Source organism: Lissotriton vulgaris, chromosome 1_1 (genome assembly GCF_964263255.1).
Source record: "Lissotriton vulgaris chromosome 1_1, aLisVul1.2, whole genome shotgun sequence".
Lineage (NCBI taxonomy): Eukaryota > Metazoa > Chordata > Amphibia > Caudata > Salamandridae > Lissotriton > Lissotriton vulgaris.
The window spans coordinates 1,078,465,515-1,078,482,327 of record NC_141685.1 but is presented as its reverse complement, the minus strand read 5'-3'; the positions used below and the strand labels follow the sequence as shown (position 1 = coordinate 1,078,482,327).

The following is a 16,813-nucleotide window of genomic DNA, read 5'->3' as shown; positions in this document are numbered from 1 at the left end:
CAGTCAGACTGTTTCCTCTACGACTTCAAAGAGCCCTTCAAGAAATTGATTCATTCCATCCCAATTTTGGAACATGTTTGGAGTGAGGGCAAAAAAATGATGCAGTCTCCAGCTACTGTAACTCCAGTTCTATCGCGGCTGGAAAAGAAATATAAGGCCCCGGAGGACAGTCCGGCATGTCTTATTGGTGAACCTCAACCGGACTCGGTTATTTCCCAGGCAACACAAAGAAAATTGAGGAACCCCGCGGCACCCCTGACTGCACCGCTGTCTCTCGGAACCCAGAGCAGGCTGTACCGCTCCTGATCTCCGTTCCTGCAGGGCGCTCTAGTCGATGTTGTGCTGACATTACTCCGGCCTGCGGGCCTTGTTCTTGTTTATCTGTTCACTCTTTCCTTGTTGCTTATTTGTATTTGCTATGAAGCGCTCTGATACCCTCGGGTCCAGTCAGCGCTATACAAAACTTCAATAAATAAATAAAATAAAGAAAGAAAAAAAGAAAGAAGGCAGGCGCTTGGATAATGTTGGGAAGAGGTTCTCTTTGATGTCTAGCCTCTTTGTTCGGGCCTCGAACGCACTCGCAATTTTGGGACGATACGATCGCCAAATGTGGTGCGATCTCTCTCCTTTCATTGATCAGCTTCCAGAAAGTGCCAAGACGGAAGCGAAAAATATTCTAGAAGAAGGGGAAAGGTCTTCCTCGGAAAGTATAGATTGTGCAATGGACATTGCTACGACGGCTTTTCGTGCCTTAGCGGGATCAGTGGTCCTGAGACGTCAGGGTTGGCTGAGATGTACCTGGTTTTGCCTGGAGGTGCAGAACAAGATTCTGGATCTGCCTTTTGACGGGGACATGCTGTTTGGCAAACATGTAGATGATGCTTTGCAGGACATTAAGAAGGACACCCAATCGTCAAAGTCCTTGGGCACGCTCCAATACCGAAAAGTGCCTTTCCGGGAAGCAAGAGGCAAAGGTTTTTCTACATACAGGGGAGGTTATCAACAACGATATTCCTCTTATTCGCAATCCTCTCAATCATATAAGCACAGTACTCTCAGCTGCAAAATCAATCGGCGTCTTTCTCCGCCAATCTTCCAGAGGTAGACATGGGCATCAGGGGAGAGACACCTCTAAACGCCAATAGCGGCTTCCTGGCTTTGCCTACTGGTCCTTCACCTCTTGTTTCAAAGATAGGGGGGAGGATTACGAATTTTCTCGATTGCTGGAAGATCATAACAACAGATCAGTGGGTCTTACAGATCGTTCGTTTTGGCCATACATTAGAATTCCAAAATTTACCACCTTCAAGAGCCCCTCGCACCACAGAATCAAAATATCTGCACCTTCTCCGTCTCGAAGTCTTGCATCTTTTCACCAAGGGAGTGATAGAACCAGTGCCACTCTCACAAAAAGGAAAAGGGTTCTATTCCAGATTTTTCCTCATTCAGAAGACGGAAGAAAAATGACGCTTGATCTTAGACCTGAGGGAGCTCAACACCTATCTCATAAAACTCTCCTTTCGAATGGTCTCTCTTCAGGATGTCTTGCATCTTCTAAATCTGGGGGATAACATGGCGACTCTGGATCTCCAGGACGCATATTTCCACATTCCGATCCACCCAGCTCACAGAAAATGTTTACGCTTCACAGTAGCCAAGAGCCACTTTCAGTTCAAGGTCCTGCCCTTCGGGCTCAGATCCGCTCCGCGGATTTTCACAAAAGTATTGGCCCCGGTAGCGGCGTTCTTAAGGAAACAATCGCAAGAAGTTTTCCCTTACCTAGACGATTGGTTGATCAAGGCTCCGTCTTCTCAGGCAGCGTCAAGGGCAGTCGAAAATTGCATCCAACTTTTCAAAGGCCTGGGTCTATGTCTCAACAGGGACAAGTCAGTCATTGTTCCATCCAGGAGGGTCAAGTTCCTGGGCTCCATTCTGGATACAAGGTTTTGCAAAGCTTTCCCTTCAGAAGAGAGGCAGAAGAAACTAATCTCCTCAGCAATCCGATTATAGGGGAGAAGATCCCTATCAGTTCGTCTCTACAAATCTTTTCTAGGATTGATATCATCTTGCATACCATTAGTTCCGCATTGCAGATTAAGAATGCGCCCCTTGCAAGATCAACTAGATATGCAATGGCGCCAGGTGGAAGGCTCTTTCAAGGACAAGATAAAGGTCACTCCTCCCATAAGAAGAGCAGCAGGTTGGTGGTCTGTCAAGAAAAATATCTCAAGAGGTCTTTCTTTCAGAATGTTTCCATCCCCTCTGGTTCTAACCACAGACGCCTCAATGGAAGGCAGGGGTGCAGTATTGCAAGATCTCCAGGTGAGCAATCAATGGAAGGCAGAAGAGCGTGGTCTTCATATAAATCTCTTAGAACTCGATTCGCTTAGCCTTGCAGGCTTTCAAGCCGAGGATTCAAAACACAACTGTGCTGGTCAGGACGGACAACACAACGGCCATGCATTACATAAACAAGCAGGGAGGTACAAGATCCCTTCTCCTCTCAAAAGAAGCCCAGGAGATATGGGAATGGGCGATTCTCCACAATGTAGTACTCTCAGCGGAGCACCTACCAGGCACTCTCAACACAACAGCAGACACCCTAAGTCATCTAAAATCTTCATGTCACGAGTGGAATTAGATCAAGACACTCTGGAGGAAGTGTTTCAATGTTGGGGAACTCCAACAATAGGCTAATTCGCGACAGGTGCCAATTCTATGCAAGCAGGCATCACCATCGAGGATCGCTGGGGAATGCTCTTTCAATGTCCTGGTTAGGCGCATTTTGTTACGTCTTTCCTCCAATTCCCCTAAATCCACGGCTTCTCAGGAAGATAAAGATGGAACCTTGCAGGATGATCTTGATAGCACCGGTGTGGCCTCGCCAATTCTGGTTCACGGAGCTCCTCCTACTGTCCCAGGATCATCCATATCACCTTTGTCCCATCCCATCTCTGTTGACAATGTCCCAGGGACAGGTGGTACATCCAGATCCGAGCTCTCTCCATTTGAAAGCCTTGCTCCTGAGCACAGAGAATTCCACACTCTAGATATTCCTCTGGAATGTAGAGAGATTTTATCTCAAGCGAGCGCACCAAGTACAAATAAGACTTACCGTGCTAAATGGAAGGGTTTCTGTCTGTGGTGTCATAAGGAACGCATCCATCCATTTCCTTCAGCTCCTCATCAGATACTACCTTACATTCTATCACTGGCTAAATCGGGCCTTTCTCACTCTTCCATCAAAGTTCATCTGGCGGCTATTTCAAGGTACAGAAGGTCAACTGCGGGTCCATCTCTTTGGTCAGCTAGAGTTATCAAACAATTCCTGAATGGTCTTTTCAGGGTTTTTCCACCAGTTCGGCCGCCACCTCCGCCCTGGAATCTTAATCTGGTTCTGGCTCATCTGATGAGGCCTCCGTTCGAGCCAATTCACAGAGCGGATTTGAAATTCTTATCTTGGAAATTAGCTCTCCTGTTGGCTTTTACCTCAGCAAGGAGAGTAGGAGAATTGCAAGCTCTCGCCATCCTAGAATCTTTTCTACAGTTCAGGAAGGATTCTATGTTTTTAAGGACCAATCCAAAATGTATCCCGAAGGTCCCTTCGGATTTCCATTTGAATGAACCAGTGGTTCTGAAATCATTTTTTCTTCGTCCTACAACACCAGCAGAACGTTCTCTTCATTCCTTCGATGTCCAGAGATGTCTCAAATTTTATCTTGAATGGACGAAGGATTTTAGAAAATCATCTAAACTTTTTATGGGTTTTAGTGCACCTCGGAAAGGACTTCCTCTCTCAAAGCAAGGGATTTCACGCTGGATTACAAGCGCAATTGAATATTTCCACAAGGCGGCAGGAAAGCCACTAGAGAGGCAGGTTTGAGTTCACTCCACAAGATCTGTCTCATCTTCGGCAGCTCTCTTCGCTGGAGTCCCTGTAAAAGACATTTGCAGGGCGGCCACTTGGAGCAGCACCCATACCTTCACAAAGCATTACTGCCTGGACTTTTTCATGAGGAGCGAAGCGGCAGTAGGTAGCTGTACTGAGGAATCTTTTCCAATTAGAGGTGAGCTTTCCCTTCTATCCCTCCTTCCTATGATTACACATTTTGTATCGCATACGTTTTCTACATGCACTTTTAAAAAAAAAATGTATTAAGCGCACTGCCACCGTTTCCTGGCGCTAATAAAAGACAGAAAGCGGAGCCTGAGGTCATGGAAGGTGCAGGGATTATTGATACTCTTGTCTGAAGAGCCATGTCTTTAATGCTTTCCTAAATGACATGAGATCAGGACAAGTCCTGATCTCAAGGGGGAAGGTGTTCCACAGACGGGGTGCCAGAACCACAAATCTGCAACCCCCAGCACGCTTGCGTTTAAAAGCAGGTGTCTGGAGGAGGGTCAAATGGGCTGAGCGCAGATTGTGGAAAGGAATGTGTTTTGTGATGAGTTTATCAATAAATTTAGGACTTTTGCAGTGAAGGGATTTAAAAATCAAGCATCCACTTTTGAAGGAGCAATGTTGGGCTATAGGAAGCCAATGGAGGTTCCTGAGCAATGGAGTGGCTGATTGCCATCTTGGTTGCGACGTATTCAGTCTGGCTGCGTAGTTTTTCAGCATTTGAAGGCGCCTCAGCAGATAAAGGGGTAGCCCTAGGTAGATAGAGTTTGCATAATCCAGGTGGGAGAGCACCGTGATGATCACCACCTGAATAATGGCCTCTGGAGTGAAAAAGCGTCGCACCTTCCGGATTTTTCTGAGCTGAAAGAAGCACTTGGAGACCACCTGTCCCACTTGCGATTTTAGTGAGAGATCACTATTCAGGGTGACTCCAAGTGTCTTTGCTGAGGAGGAAGGAGATGGGGCTTGGCCCATATCTGATGGCCAATAGTGCGGGCCCCAATGTTTAGCGCTATCTCCTGTGAGCACTAGCTAAGTTTTGCCAGGGTTTAATTTTAAGTGATTTTGGTTCATCCACGCTTGGATAAACCTCATAGTGGACTGGAAATGGGAAATGGAAGATTCAGAATTATCGATAGTGAAGAATAATTGCAGGTCATCTGCATAATTGTACACCGTCACCTGTTTATCTCTTAAGGCTTGAATTAAAGGAAGAATGTAGAGATGGAACAGGTGGGGTGACAACGAGGAGCCCTGTGGTACTCCGCATGAGATAGTCTGTTTAATTCCGGTCAGATCTCCAAGACGGACTGCCTGGAATCTTTTCTCCAAAAAGGACTTCAGCCAACAGGCAGCTATGCCCCCGATGCCTGCCCGGTTGACACGGTCGATCAAGATGTTATGGTCGACCGTGTCAAACGCGGCCGACAGGTCAAGCAGTTCCCAGGCCGGGGGGGGGAACGTCTGTCGGCGCAGTCCCGGAGAGTATCTAAGACCATGACTGCCACTGCCTCTGTTGAATGGGCAGGGAGAAACCCTGCCTGATGGGGTTCCAGGCAGTTTGATGCCTCCAAAAAATTGGATAGGCATCTCGCTACGTGTGCCTCCAGTACTTTTGCTAAAAAAGGGAGCAAGGAGATAGGGCGGTAATTGGTCATGCAGGTTGGATCGGTCCCAGGTTTCTTCAGGAGCGGTATGACCGTCGCTTCCTTAAATGCCAGGGGCACAATGCCCGAGGTGAGGGAGTCATTCAGCAGAGTGTAGGCCCGGGGTTGGTAGAGCAGAAAAACATTCTTTAAGAATGTAAGGAGGACATTTGTCCGAAGGAGCACCAGATTTAACTCTAATTAGCAGCTCCGGGAATAATTCTGGGGGAATAATGGGAAAGCTATTGAGTGAGGTGGTGTTGGTAGTACTAAGAATTTCTGAAGGAATATTAGTGAGGGATTTTGGGATACTAAGTTTGATGTCCGCAATTTTATCAATAAAGTAGATGTTAAGTGCATCACAGAAGGTCTGGGTTAGAATCACACTGGGGCGAACACTGTCTAGATTAGTCAACTCGTTCAGAATGGAAAAAATGTCCTTGGGTCTATCTGACGAGTTGAGAATACAGGAGGAGAAGTAGGCAGCTTTTGTAGAAAGAATGGCCTTCATATAGTCTTTCCTAGCCGTGATAAACTTGGATTTTAGATCAGTGGAATAGCTGCGAAGCCATTGTCGCTCCAATTGGCGTAAGGAGAGTTTCTTTGCTTTTAATTCTTGCGAAAACCATTGTTGGGCGTCAGCGCGCCTAGCCAGCTTGATTACTTTATAAGGTGCATGAATATCACTTGCTGCTTGAAGCCAACCAGCAAGGTTAGATTCCGCTAGGTTAATGTCAGGGTGGGGCGATGGAACAGAATCGGCTAATGTATGTAGGAAATCTGATCTATTTAGTGTGTTCCATTTCCTTGCTCTACCACCAGCTGGCGTGGCAGTTGTCTTAATGGGGAAACAAGTGAGCTTAAATTTAAGAAGAAGATGGTCCGACCAAAGGCAAGGAGAAGTTGCTGGAGTTGTAGTTAAAGGGAAGTTGGACCAAATATGGTCCAGAATATGGCCGTTACAATGTGTTGGCGAGGACACATGTTGTAAAAAGTTCAGGTTCGTAAGAAGCTCTGTGAGCTCCCTTGAATGGGGTCCTTCCGAAGGGTCATTGAACCAATAATTAAAATCACCTACCAAAAGAACCCTAGCATATTCCATAGTCAAATTGCTAATCTGCTCACTGAACGTAATGGGGAAAGATGGCATGGCATTTGGGGGTCTGTACAAAAGTATGCAAGCAATAGGGGTATGAAGAGTTTCCAGTTTTAATACTAAATTATCCCTATCCGGTAATTTAAGGCAAGTGAGGGAAGTGACTTTTAAGGTAGAATGAATGATTGCTGCGACCCCCCCACCGGATTTACTAGACTCACGGTCCGCATGTAAGATGTAATAATTCGGGAGGAGTGTTGCTATTATATCAGGGGCAGAATCTGGGTTAAGCCAGGTCTCAGTTAGTAGGAGAATATCAGGATTATCAGTAACCAGCAATAAGAATATGTCCTGCTGATGTTTCACGAGGGAGCGGGTGTTTAAATAAAAGATGTTCAAGGAATGTGGGAGGGGAGCAGACTCCACCTGACTATAATATGTACTGTTACTAAGTATTGATGCTTATATGAGTATATTTATGCTGAAATGTTGGAATACGCTTGTAACAAAATGTGCATGGGTTTTTTACTGCTAGCTACTCTGATACAAAGCATGGGAATCTATGAAAGTTCCAATACTGGGGCAAGAAAACAAGTTACTTACCTGTAACTTTGGTTCCCCAGTATTGGTAACTTTGTTAGATTACAATGCGCCCACCCTCCTCCCCGCGGAAAGCTCAGCCTTCAGCAGAAGTGGTTACTGTTACACAATGGCTGCGAAAATCTGAGGCTCTGAGGCTCTCTCCTGAGTGTTCTATGGGATGAGGCTGATCTGATTGGTGGTTGCAGACTTTTGGTCTCTTTTACACAAAGAGGTAGATAGGCTACAAAATGAGATGAGGCCTAGGCCTTACTTTCTCTTTTGTGCATACTGCTATGGTATTTTCTATTTACCAAGGCTCCCAGGCTGACGACGGGGGAATGATACAAAGCATGCGAATCTATGAAAGTTACCAATAATGGGGAAGCAAAGTTACAGGTAAGTAACTTGTTTTCTTACCCATTCTGACTTATAATAGAATGCACAGATTGTATAGAATGCAAATAAGGCATCTTAGAAATGTTACTCTATATGCCTAAAAAGACATGGGTATAAAGTAGATGTATTTATATACTTTAAGCATATTTAAAGACATGAAACATATAATAGGCAACAGACCGCTTGGATTCCTTAAAAATCCTAAGTATATAAAAGCACTGATTCTAAATATCATGCAACTTTTGCAATACTATATTTCACTAAAAATGTACTAAATTATACATAACATACAATAGGTGGAATGAACCACAGATTTAATATAACATCTTTTACCGGAAGGGGGCTACATAATGAGATTAAATTGGGGCTACCATAATGAGGGCTAAAAAGAAAAGCTCTATATGTGCCTGAAGTGTGCATGTCACTGTTGAATAATTGGAAGGTCTATTTTAATTTTTAAGAGACACGCTCAAAATGAATTCTGTGGAGTGTATGCCACTGTAGTCCAGGCAGACTGAAAGAATTTGCCAAGAAAATAGGAAGGTGTGTGTGTCACCTTTGTTGAAGGGCAAAGTTCATGCCATGAGCAGACACACAAAGTTCATAAAATTAGTGAGGTGTGCATGTCACCTCTGTCGAAGGGCAGAAGTTACATGCCCTTTGACATGCAGAATGATAGAAATTATGAGCCGTCAACAATAACATTTCTGAACTGTGCGTTTCCCTGCTTTAGAAGGCAGACCGCTGCAGACACGCCCAGCTCATAAATCAATGCTTGAAGTAGGTGTGCATGTTACAGATAGCCAAGGCATGTTACTCATAGCTGACACGCTGACAGTTCCCCTCTCCGAGGATACGCACAAGGGACGGCCGTCATCGGAAGTAATGTCTCTGAAGAGATGGAGCCTCGTTGAAGGAGACGAGAGGTGGCTGCAACATGCTCCACAGAAAATAAGGAGGCCACCCAGGGAAAGCTCTCTGGGGCTGATACTTGTTGTGAAGAATGAAGGAGGCCGCCTTAGGAAAGCGCACCAGAGCTGTAGCAAGTTTCAATGACAGGAAGGAGGCCACTCAGGGAAATTGCTATGCGGTTGCTACTTGCTGACTAAAATGAAGGAGGCCGCCATAGGAAAGTGCTCCGGGCCGCAGCTTGCTCAGATGAAAGGAAGGAAGCCAGCCAGTTGATGTGCAGCAGCTCCGCTAGGGCAAGAGTTGGGATGTCGGAGGGGAAACACAGAAGGGCGCAAGGTGAGAGTGTGAAAGAGGTGCTGTAGTGTTGCGCTCTAGTCTCCGACGCACCCGCGTGATGACGTGGTGCGCCGGAGCAAGAGCGGAACACTAGCGCATGCGCAGAAGGAAGAAGCAAAGCGCGCGAAGGCACAGAGACGGGGAAAAGCGACCGGAGCTGGTCACATTTAGACGCTCGGCGCTCTGTATATATAGCGACTTGTTGGAAGCAATAAAAGCACAGTTAAACCAACCCAGGCTGCATGTCCTCTGTGGGGGAAGTATATTGCAACATTACAGTGGCGACGAGGACTGGGATCACCCCACCAACACCACCCCAGCAACACGGAGTACGGAGGTACAGCAAAGTACCACAAGGAGACAAACAGGTCAGAAAGTGGAAAAGAGGGCACTACATAGTGAGCACACCCAGGGGAACATCGCTATTCACTAAAGAGCGTGGCAGCAGCGCACGACCCCAGCAACCCACAAGCGCGTGGCCCCAAGCCTAATTAGCGCAGACCCAGGCCAGCACAACCGCGAAGGGAATACGCAGCTGAGACCCTGGCAGAAAAAAGAGACAGTGATACGGAGGACGGAAAAGAACACCTCCCCAGCAAATCACGAGGTGGAAACACCAGCGCACCTGGCAGCCCCAAACGTCAGGGAGACGACACAGACAGAGAAGGGGACTCCAGCACACCAGGCAGCCCAAGGAGCAGAGACGGAGAAACGGGAACAGCGCCCAGAATGGCCAACCAAATGACATCCCTCATGGCGCCCATCCCTTTCCTACCTAGACCAGGTGAGCCCCTGATGAAGTGGGAGGACTGGAGGGACTATTTCAAGAACTATATTGAGGCCTTGGAGGATGAAAATGGTGAACCATTTCCGAGTGCTAGGAAGAAACGGTTATTGCTGCATAACCTGGGCCCGGAAGGGGTACGAGTATTTGCGAACATTGTGCCAACAGCGAGACAAGCTGCAGACGACAACGTCTTCAAACACGCTCTGGAAGATCTAGATAATCTCTATCGCCCGGCGGTGTGCGTATCTATTGACCGGTACAACTTCCAACAAAGGAAGCAGGAAGAAGGAGTCGATAGATGATTATGTGGCGGCACTGAGACGACTGGCCATCACGTGTAAATATGGACAACTGCAGGACGAGTACATCAAGGACCAAATAGTCATGCACACCACGAACAAGTCAGTCCAGGACAAGTTGTGGGCGCAGGGTGAATCGTCGCTCAAAGACGTGATCGCAATGGTAAAGAAAGCTGAACTTTCAAAACGGTGTGCAGAAGCAGCCAAAAAGGAGAATCCCCAAAGACAAATGGTCAACAAAATAGACGAGGCTCAATCATCTAACAGGCAAAGGAGATCCACTGGAGAAGGGAGACGAGAACCCAGGTGGACAGGGACGCAAACCACGCCAGAGAAGCGGCCCGCGGACAGCAGGTTCTCGTGCTACAGGTGCGGGAGTACAGCTCACTCAGCACAGGACAAACGGTGCCCAGCTTTTCGTGCCAGATGCTCATTCTGTGGCCTAGTGGGCCATTATGAGAAAGTGTGCCGCAAGAAAGGGAAGAGGTCCATGGTGAAATGCATCGGGCAGCTCCAGTCAGAAGACCAGACTGAGGAAGACCAAGAAGAAGACGACATGGTCTTATGCGTTGAAGAACAGGTGCTGGAGGTAACGGGCAAACGCTCAGACAAACAGCGCACAGACATGCTGATAGGAGGAGTGAAGGTTCACATAGCAATTGACTCGGGGTCACCATACTCCATTGTGCAAAGATCGGTGTGGGAAGAAGACTTTGTGCCCACCCTGGGTCCGCAATTAAACCCACCAGACATCCGACCGATTTCGTACACCAGCAACGCAATTCCCATGGTAGGGTTCCGCGCCCTGAAATTCGAATTCAGAGGAAGATCGGCGATATGTAAGCTATATGTCGCGGAGCGCGGGCCCTCAGTGCTAGGCTGGAGAGACCAGGGTGACCTAGGGATAAAATTGGACCCAGGAGGCAAGGAACAAATTCTTCTGACGGAAGATAGCCGCTGGCCAGAGCTAGAGAAGTTGAAGCAAGCCTTCCCTAAGGTGTTCGGAGGCACGGTCGGGAAATTGGACAAATTTGTGCACAAGATACTCCTCAGAGAGGATGCTCGTCCAGTATCCCACAAGGTCAGAAATATTCCCATTGCCATTAAGGATGCCGTCCAACAGGAACTTCAAAGATTAGAGGAGCAGGGAATAATTGAACCAATTGACAGCTCGGAATGGCTGGCCCCCTTGGTCGTGGCCAGAAAGCCCAATGGCAAGGTACGCCTATGCGTGGACCTTCGCAAGCTCAACAAATGCCTGATAGTGGAAAAGATTCCCTTACCGAGAATTGAGGAAGTGTTAGCAAGAACGAGGGGAGTGACCTGGTTTTCTACCATTGACCTCACCTCAGCGTATCATTAGATCGACTTGCACCCAGCGAGCAGAAAGTTTACTTCCTTCATCACACCCTTTGGGTGTTATCATTTCCGCCGCATGCCGTTTGGGCTGGCCTCTGCAGCTACAGTGTTCCAGAAGCTGATGCAGCGCCTATTCAAGGACCAACAAGGCGTTCAGTACTTTCAGGACAACATCCTGATAATGGGAACGAACCAAAAGGACCATGACAGGAAATTGAACAAGGTGCTCACAGTGCTACAGGAAAAAGGCCTCACCGCCGAGTGGAGTAAATGTAAGCTGGGCATGTCGGCCGTCACCTATCTGGGACATGAGATTGGTAGTCAAGGTATCACTCCCAAAAGACAAAACGTAAAAGCCATTTGCGATGCCAGAGCACCGGTCAGCAAGGAAGAAGTGAGGTCATTCCTCGGAATGGTGGAGTATTATAGTAAATTTGTAAGACACTTCGCCACCAAGACGCATAAACTCAGACAATTAATCAGAGACAAGTCGACGTTCCAGTGGGACGAGGAAGCACAGAGTGAATTTGAGGGTCTGAAGAATGACATAAGCAGGGCGATACCCCTGCATTGATATGATCCGGCAGGCAACACCATCTTAACAACCGACGCCAGCGAAAAAGGCTTGGGAGCAGTGCTGGCACAGGAAAGAAAGGATGGCAAAGTGGAGACACTCAGTTTTGCATCCCGAGCGTTGTCCCCCACCGAACAGAAATTTAGTGTCATTGAGAAGGAGATGCTGGCGGTCACATGGGCCATGGGGAAATTCAGACAGTTCCTATGGGGCACCCGGTTCAAACTGCAGACGGATCATAAACCACTGGTCAAGGTGCTAACCTCCAGTGGCCACAACACAGCCACGCCACGCATCGCAAAAATGACACTCAAGTTACTAGACTACACCTACGATGTGGAGTACTTGCCAGGGACACGGAATAAAGTAGCGGACTATTTGAGCAGGTCCTCAGCCATGGAAGAAGCACCCGCAGTCCCACCTGGCACAGATGAAATGGTGGCGGAAATGGCTGACTCGGAGAGGACAATCAGCAGGCAAGAATGGGCCCAGGCCTATGAAAGTGACTGTGCCATGGTAGTAGTCAAACAATATCTGATCTCCGGGTGGCCAGAAAAAAGGCATCTCAAGGAGAGTTTGAGGAAATTCTACAAAGTACGGGGGGAGCTATCGATAAGTGACTCAGGCATCTTCATGTACAGGGGAGATAAGGTAGTCCCTCCAGAGACTTTAATCCCTCTGCTGTTAAAACCACTCCATGAAGGGCACCTCGGGATTGTGAAAATGAAGATGAGGGTAAAACAAACGTACTGGTGGCCGGGAATGGACAATCAGATAGAAAAACAAGTGAGAGACTGTGTTCAGTGCCAAGGAGCTGATAAAATCCTGAGACCTTTGAGACCTGCGCTAGGTACATTCGAGCAGCCCCACAATCCCTGGGAAGACATAGCAGTGGACATATTAGGTCCTGTGCTCGACTACAGAGGCACTGCCAAATACCTATGTGTGGTAGTAGACAAATACTACAAATGGCCGGAAGTAGACGTGCAAGAAGTCATGGACTCGGACACGGTGTTGAGATTTCTCACTTCAGTGTTCTTACGTGAAGAAATACCCAGGACGATATTAAGTGACAATGGGCCACAATTTACCTCTGAGAAATGGACCAAGTACATGGAAAGAAACGGGATAAAGTCCAAACACACAGCAGTGTACCATCCCGCATGCAACGGACAAGTGGAACGGTACAACCGTGTGCTGATGGGGTCCATACAGGCCGCCATAATGCAAGGAAAAGATTGGGAAACTGAAGTTCAGAGCATGTTGTGGGCCTACAGAATCACTCCTACAGCGCTAGGATACAGCCCCTTCCAAATCTTGAGGGGCAGACTCCCCTTTACGAGAGACAACGTCGTATGGAGAGAGAAGACAGTGACAAGCAAGTGGTCGCCTGCGGTGGTGCAGCACAACCTGGAAAGGGCCAAGAAGGTGTACACCGCTCATTACAACAGGAGGCACAACACTAAAGACACTGATCTGGAAAGAGGGGAATGGGTCAGAGTTAAACTTGCTGCACTCCAAAGAAAAGGTGAAAGCAAGTACAGCAAACCCCTGCAGGTTAAATAAGTGTATGAAGAGCGGCTCTACTCAGCGATGGTAGAGTGTGGTCCCAAGACCGCATGGCGAAAGTCAACAGGATCTTGCAGTGGCCCGCAAACAAGGAAGAACAGACAGATCAGAGGCAAGCCGGTAGAGCAGTAGAGATGACTGTATGTAGTGAGAGACAGAATGAAGGATCAGTTCAAGTGGATAATGAGGAGATTGAGGAAGTATGGGCAGATGAAGGACCAGCGGAAAGCACGGCCCTGGCTGCGGAGAGGGAAGCTGGAATACAGAGGGGAGCGAGGAGTTTTGCCAGTGAAGGTACCAGAGAAGAGCTACCCCGATAAGACGAACCCGTGCCGGGAGGGCAGTCACCCGGCCCTCTCGATTCAAAGACTATGATATGAGTGACTGTTGAATGTGGGACTTAAGTTGTCGCTTACAGGTTGGAAAAAGAGGAGATATGTAGTGTTGCGCTCTAGTCTCCGACGCACCCGCGTGATGACGTGGTGCGCCGGAGCAAGAGCGGAACACTAGTGCATGCGCAGAAGGAAGAAGCAAAGCGCGCGAAGGCACAGAGACGGGGAAAAGCGACAGGAGCTGGTCACATTTAGACGCTCGGCGCTCTGTATATATAGCGACTTGTTGGAAGCAATAAAAGCATAGTTAAACCAACCCAGGCTGCATGTCCTCTGTGGGGGAAGTATATTGCAACATTACAGGTGCTCCAAGAGCTTATAGTGTAGAACTCTGCTGTTAATCCATTGTGCTTTGCAAGCGTGGGTTCAGATCCCATCCTCATCCCCATTGTTGTAAAGATGACAGGGATCTGGGTTCAGAAGATCCAGCCTTTATTACACATCTCCTCTCTCCACCATTAGTACAATGTCTTGCTTGAAAAAATAGAATCCTAATCAATCAACATTCTGAGGCAAGCAGCATTACCAATTTTGGAAATGTTCCATCAAGAACAATATGAAGGGCAGAACATATAAGGAATATTCTATGTTATAAATAATGGAGGATAATAAATCCAGGTTAAATTAACAACATTATAACAATTATTTAACAATGAAATCCATTTTGTTGACATTACTATTACTAGGGAATGGTGATCACTTCCCATATTTAGAGCAATTATCGGATCACATCGTGAGGACAAAGATTCTTACATTACCTTTAGGAATCAATCCTTTGTTCTCTGTACAAAAATTTGCAATAACTATAAAAATAAGGCAAATGAGCCTAAAACCTTTGTTTTTAAAGTGTCAAGCTGTTTCTCAGCAAACAGCTGTCAATCTTATAGTCAATATGTATTTTAGTCATGTAGTCAGCCTCATCAGATAATTAATGTTTGTAAAAAACAAACAGTTTTATTTTCATAGCAATGCGACGTATTAATTTTACTGACTAAGGGCTAGATGTAGGAGGGCAAATACCGGTCGGTAACGGCCGAAAATCGGTAAATTTCCCGTTACCGACCTGTATTTAGCCCTTTGCGATGTAGGATGCTGGATTTAAGGATTCAGTAATTTATTGATTCCTTAATTGAAGGAATCAGTAAATTACCAAATCCTTAAATCCTGTGCAGGGAGCACTCAAGTGAGTGCATGTTTAGTTTAAGGATTCGTTATTTACCACCAACTACAAGTTGGTGGTAAATAACGAATACCTTTAAAAAAGCAATTTTGTGCTTTTTTAAAAGTGCCATGTGGCAGACATACATGCCCTCAGGGCATGTATGTGTGCCACATGTGCACACATGCACGATTCAGGGGTACAATGTGACACCCTGCCACCCTTGAATATGCTCCCCCTATTACTGATTCGGTATTTACCGAATCGGTAATAGTGAATGGCTTCCCATTCATTCCTATGGGCCTCCAGGCCCATAGGAATGAATAGGAAGGTATTCCTTATTACAGATTCGGTAAATACCGAATCGGTAATAACGAATATTACCGAATCGGTAAAATTTACTGATTTTTTACCTACATTCTATTTACCGATTCTTAAATACCGAATCAGTAAAATTCAGTATTTAGGAATCGGTAAATAGAAATTACCTGCATCTAGCCCTAAATTGTCTAAATAAACAATATTTTTCTATCTAAAAATATTGGCTCTATTTTCACTTCAGATAAGTAATATTTCCTTTTTCAACCTAGCCCAGATATGCCTGAAAATGAAGCAACATTCGCCATCACTGCTGGAGGAATCAGTGACGCTAAAGAATGAGGCTGAGGGACCGCCAGTAGCAAAGGCTGGCTCAAGAGATTTCTTCAGTGTGTGTTGGAGTACTGGAGTCTGGCGCACCAAAGTGTTCTGTGGTTATTGTACAACTTGTTGGTATATTAAATATTCATCATACAGGTGTTTTATTAGCAGGCTTCGATTCTCTCTGCTGTCTATGTTGGTCTTTTTAAGGTCGAAGCCTGCCATAGAGCACAGCTCCCTGGTTACAAAAGACTTATTGGGGACATGTCGACAGCTGACCTGGAAAGCACCTCCGCCCATTGCTTTCCAGTGGCCTTTTGTTTTGCCACTCTTATTTTCTTGCTTTTTATTCAATTAAATTATTCGTTTTAGCAGGTCCATCTAGTCTTTGTCCCCCCCTCTCTGATTGGCTCCTTTTACCCCTCCATAAGTATCTGCTTTTTGGGGACTTTATTGTCTTTTTCCAAAACCACTTCATGAAAGTACATGACTTCCCCTGTTCTCTGTTTCTTTCAAAACCTCCCAGCACATTTATTCTCATAAACATTCCATGGGAGTGCATGCATTTTTGCCATTCAGCTTGTTAGCCCGCTCTCTCTGAACACTTCTTTTCTTAACATTATAAAAATGTAATTATCACAACTTTGACCTTAGAATCACATTTACGTACACTTTCACATAGCTTTGCCATTCGAGCCGCTCTCCCATGAAATTTTCCCCCCATAAATATCTGTATTGAGTTTTCCAAATACAAACCAACAAGATAGCTGATGATCTAACAGATCGACAAGCGTAAACACCCACAAGCTTGAAAGCGAACTAGTGGACCTATGAGAATCCCAAGAAATAGTGCAGAGGGACAGCGTCTGTTCCCACCCCGCTGATGGGTATGGGCACTTTTCATCAAAATATCAGTATTGTAACAGTGCAAATCATCTCCCCCAGGGTCGACCAGGCGGGGATACAAGGCAATGGGATCACCAAGCTGGACCACCAAATATTGATAAATGTACCCCTGTCCCTATTACATCTCCAATAGGTCACAGGTGAGGAAGGAAACGTGGGTGATCGGTTGGGAGTTAAGTACCATTGAAACATCACTTTTACAGCTGACTCCCTGAGAGCTATGCTCCTGCCATAGGATACCTCACTGCCATAGGATACCC

General features: G+C 46.4%; 1 protein-coding gene across 1 annotated transcript in view; it reads left to right on the top strand.

Annotated features, from left to right (window-relative positions):
- Nucleotides 1–15,730, top strand: part of DMC1 (DNA meiotic recombinase 1) — a 1,170,937-nt gene extending 1,155,207 nt beyond the window's left edge. The window contains exon 13 of the mRNA XM_086936467.1: nt 15,599–15,730. Coding sequence (XP_086792593.1) covers nt 15,599–15,668 — 70 coding nt within the window. The 3' untranslated portion in view covers nt 15,669–15,730. The remainder of the gene's footprint in view (nt 1–15,598) is intronic.
- Nucleotides 15,731–16,813: the final 1,083 nt, after the last annotated feature.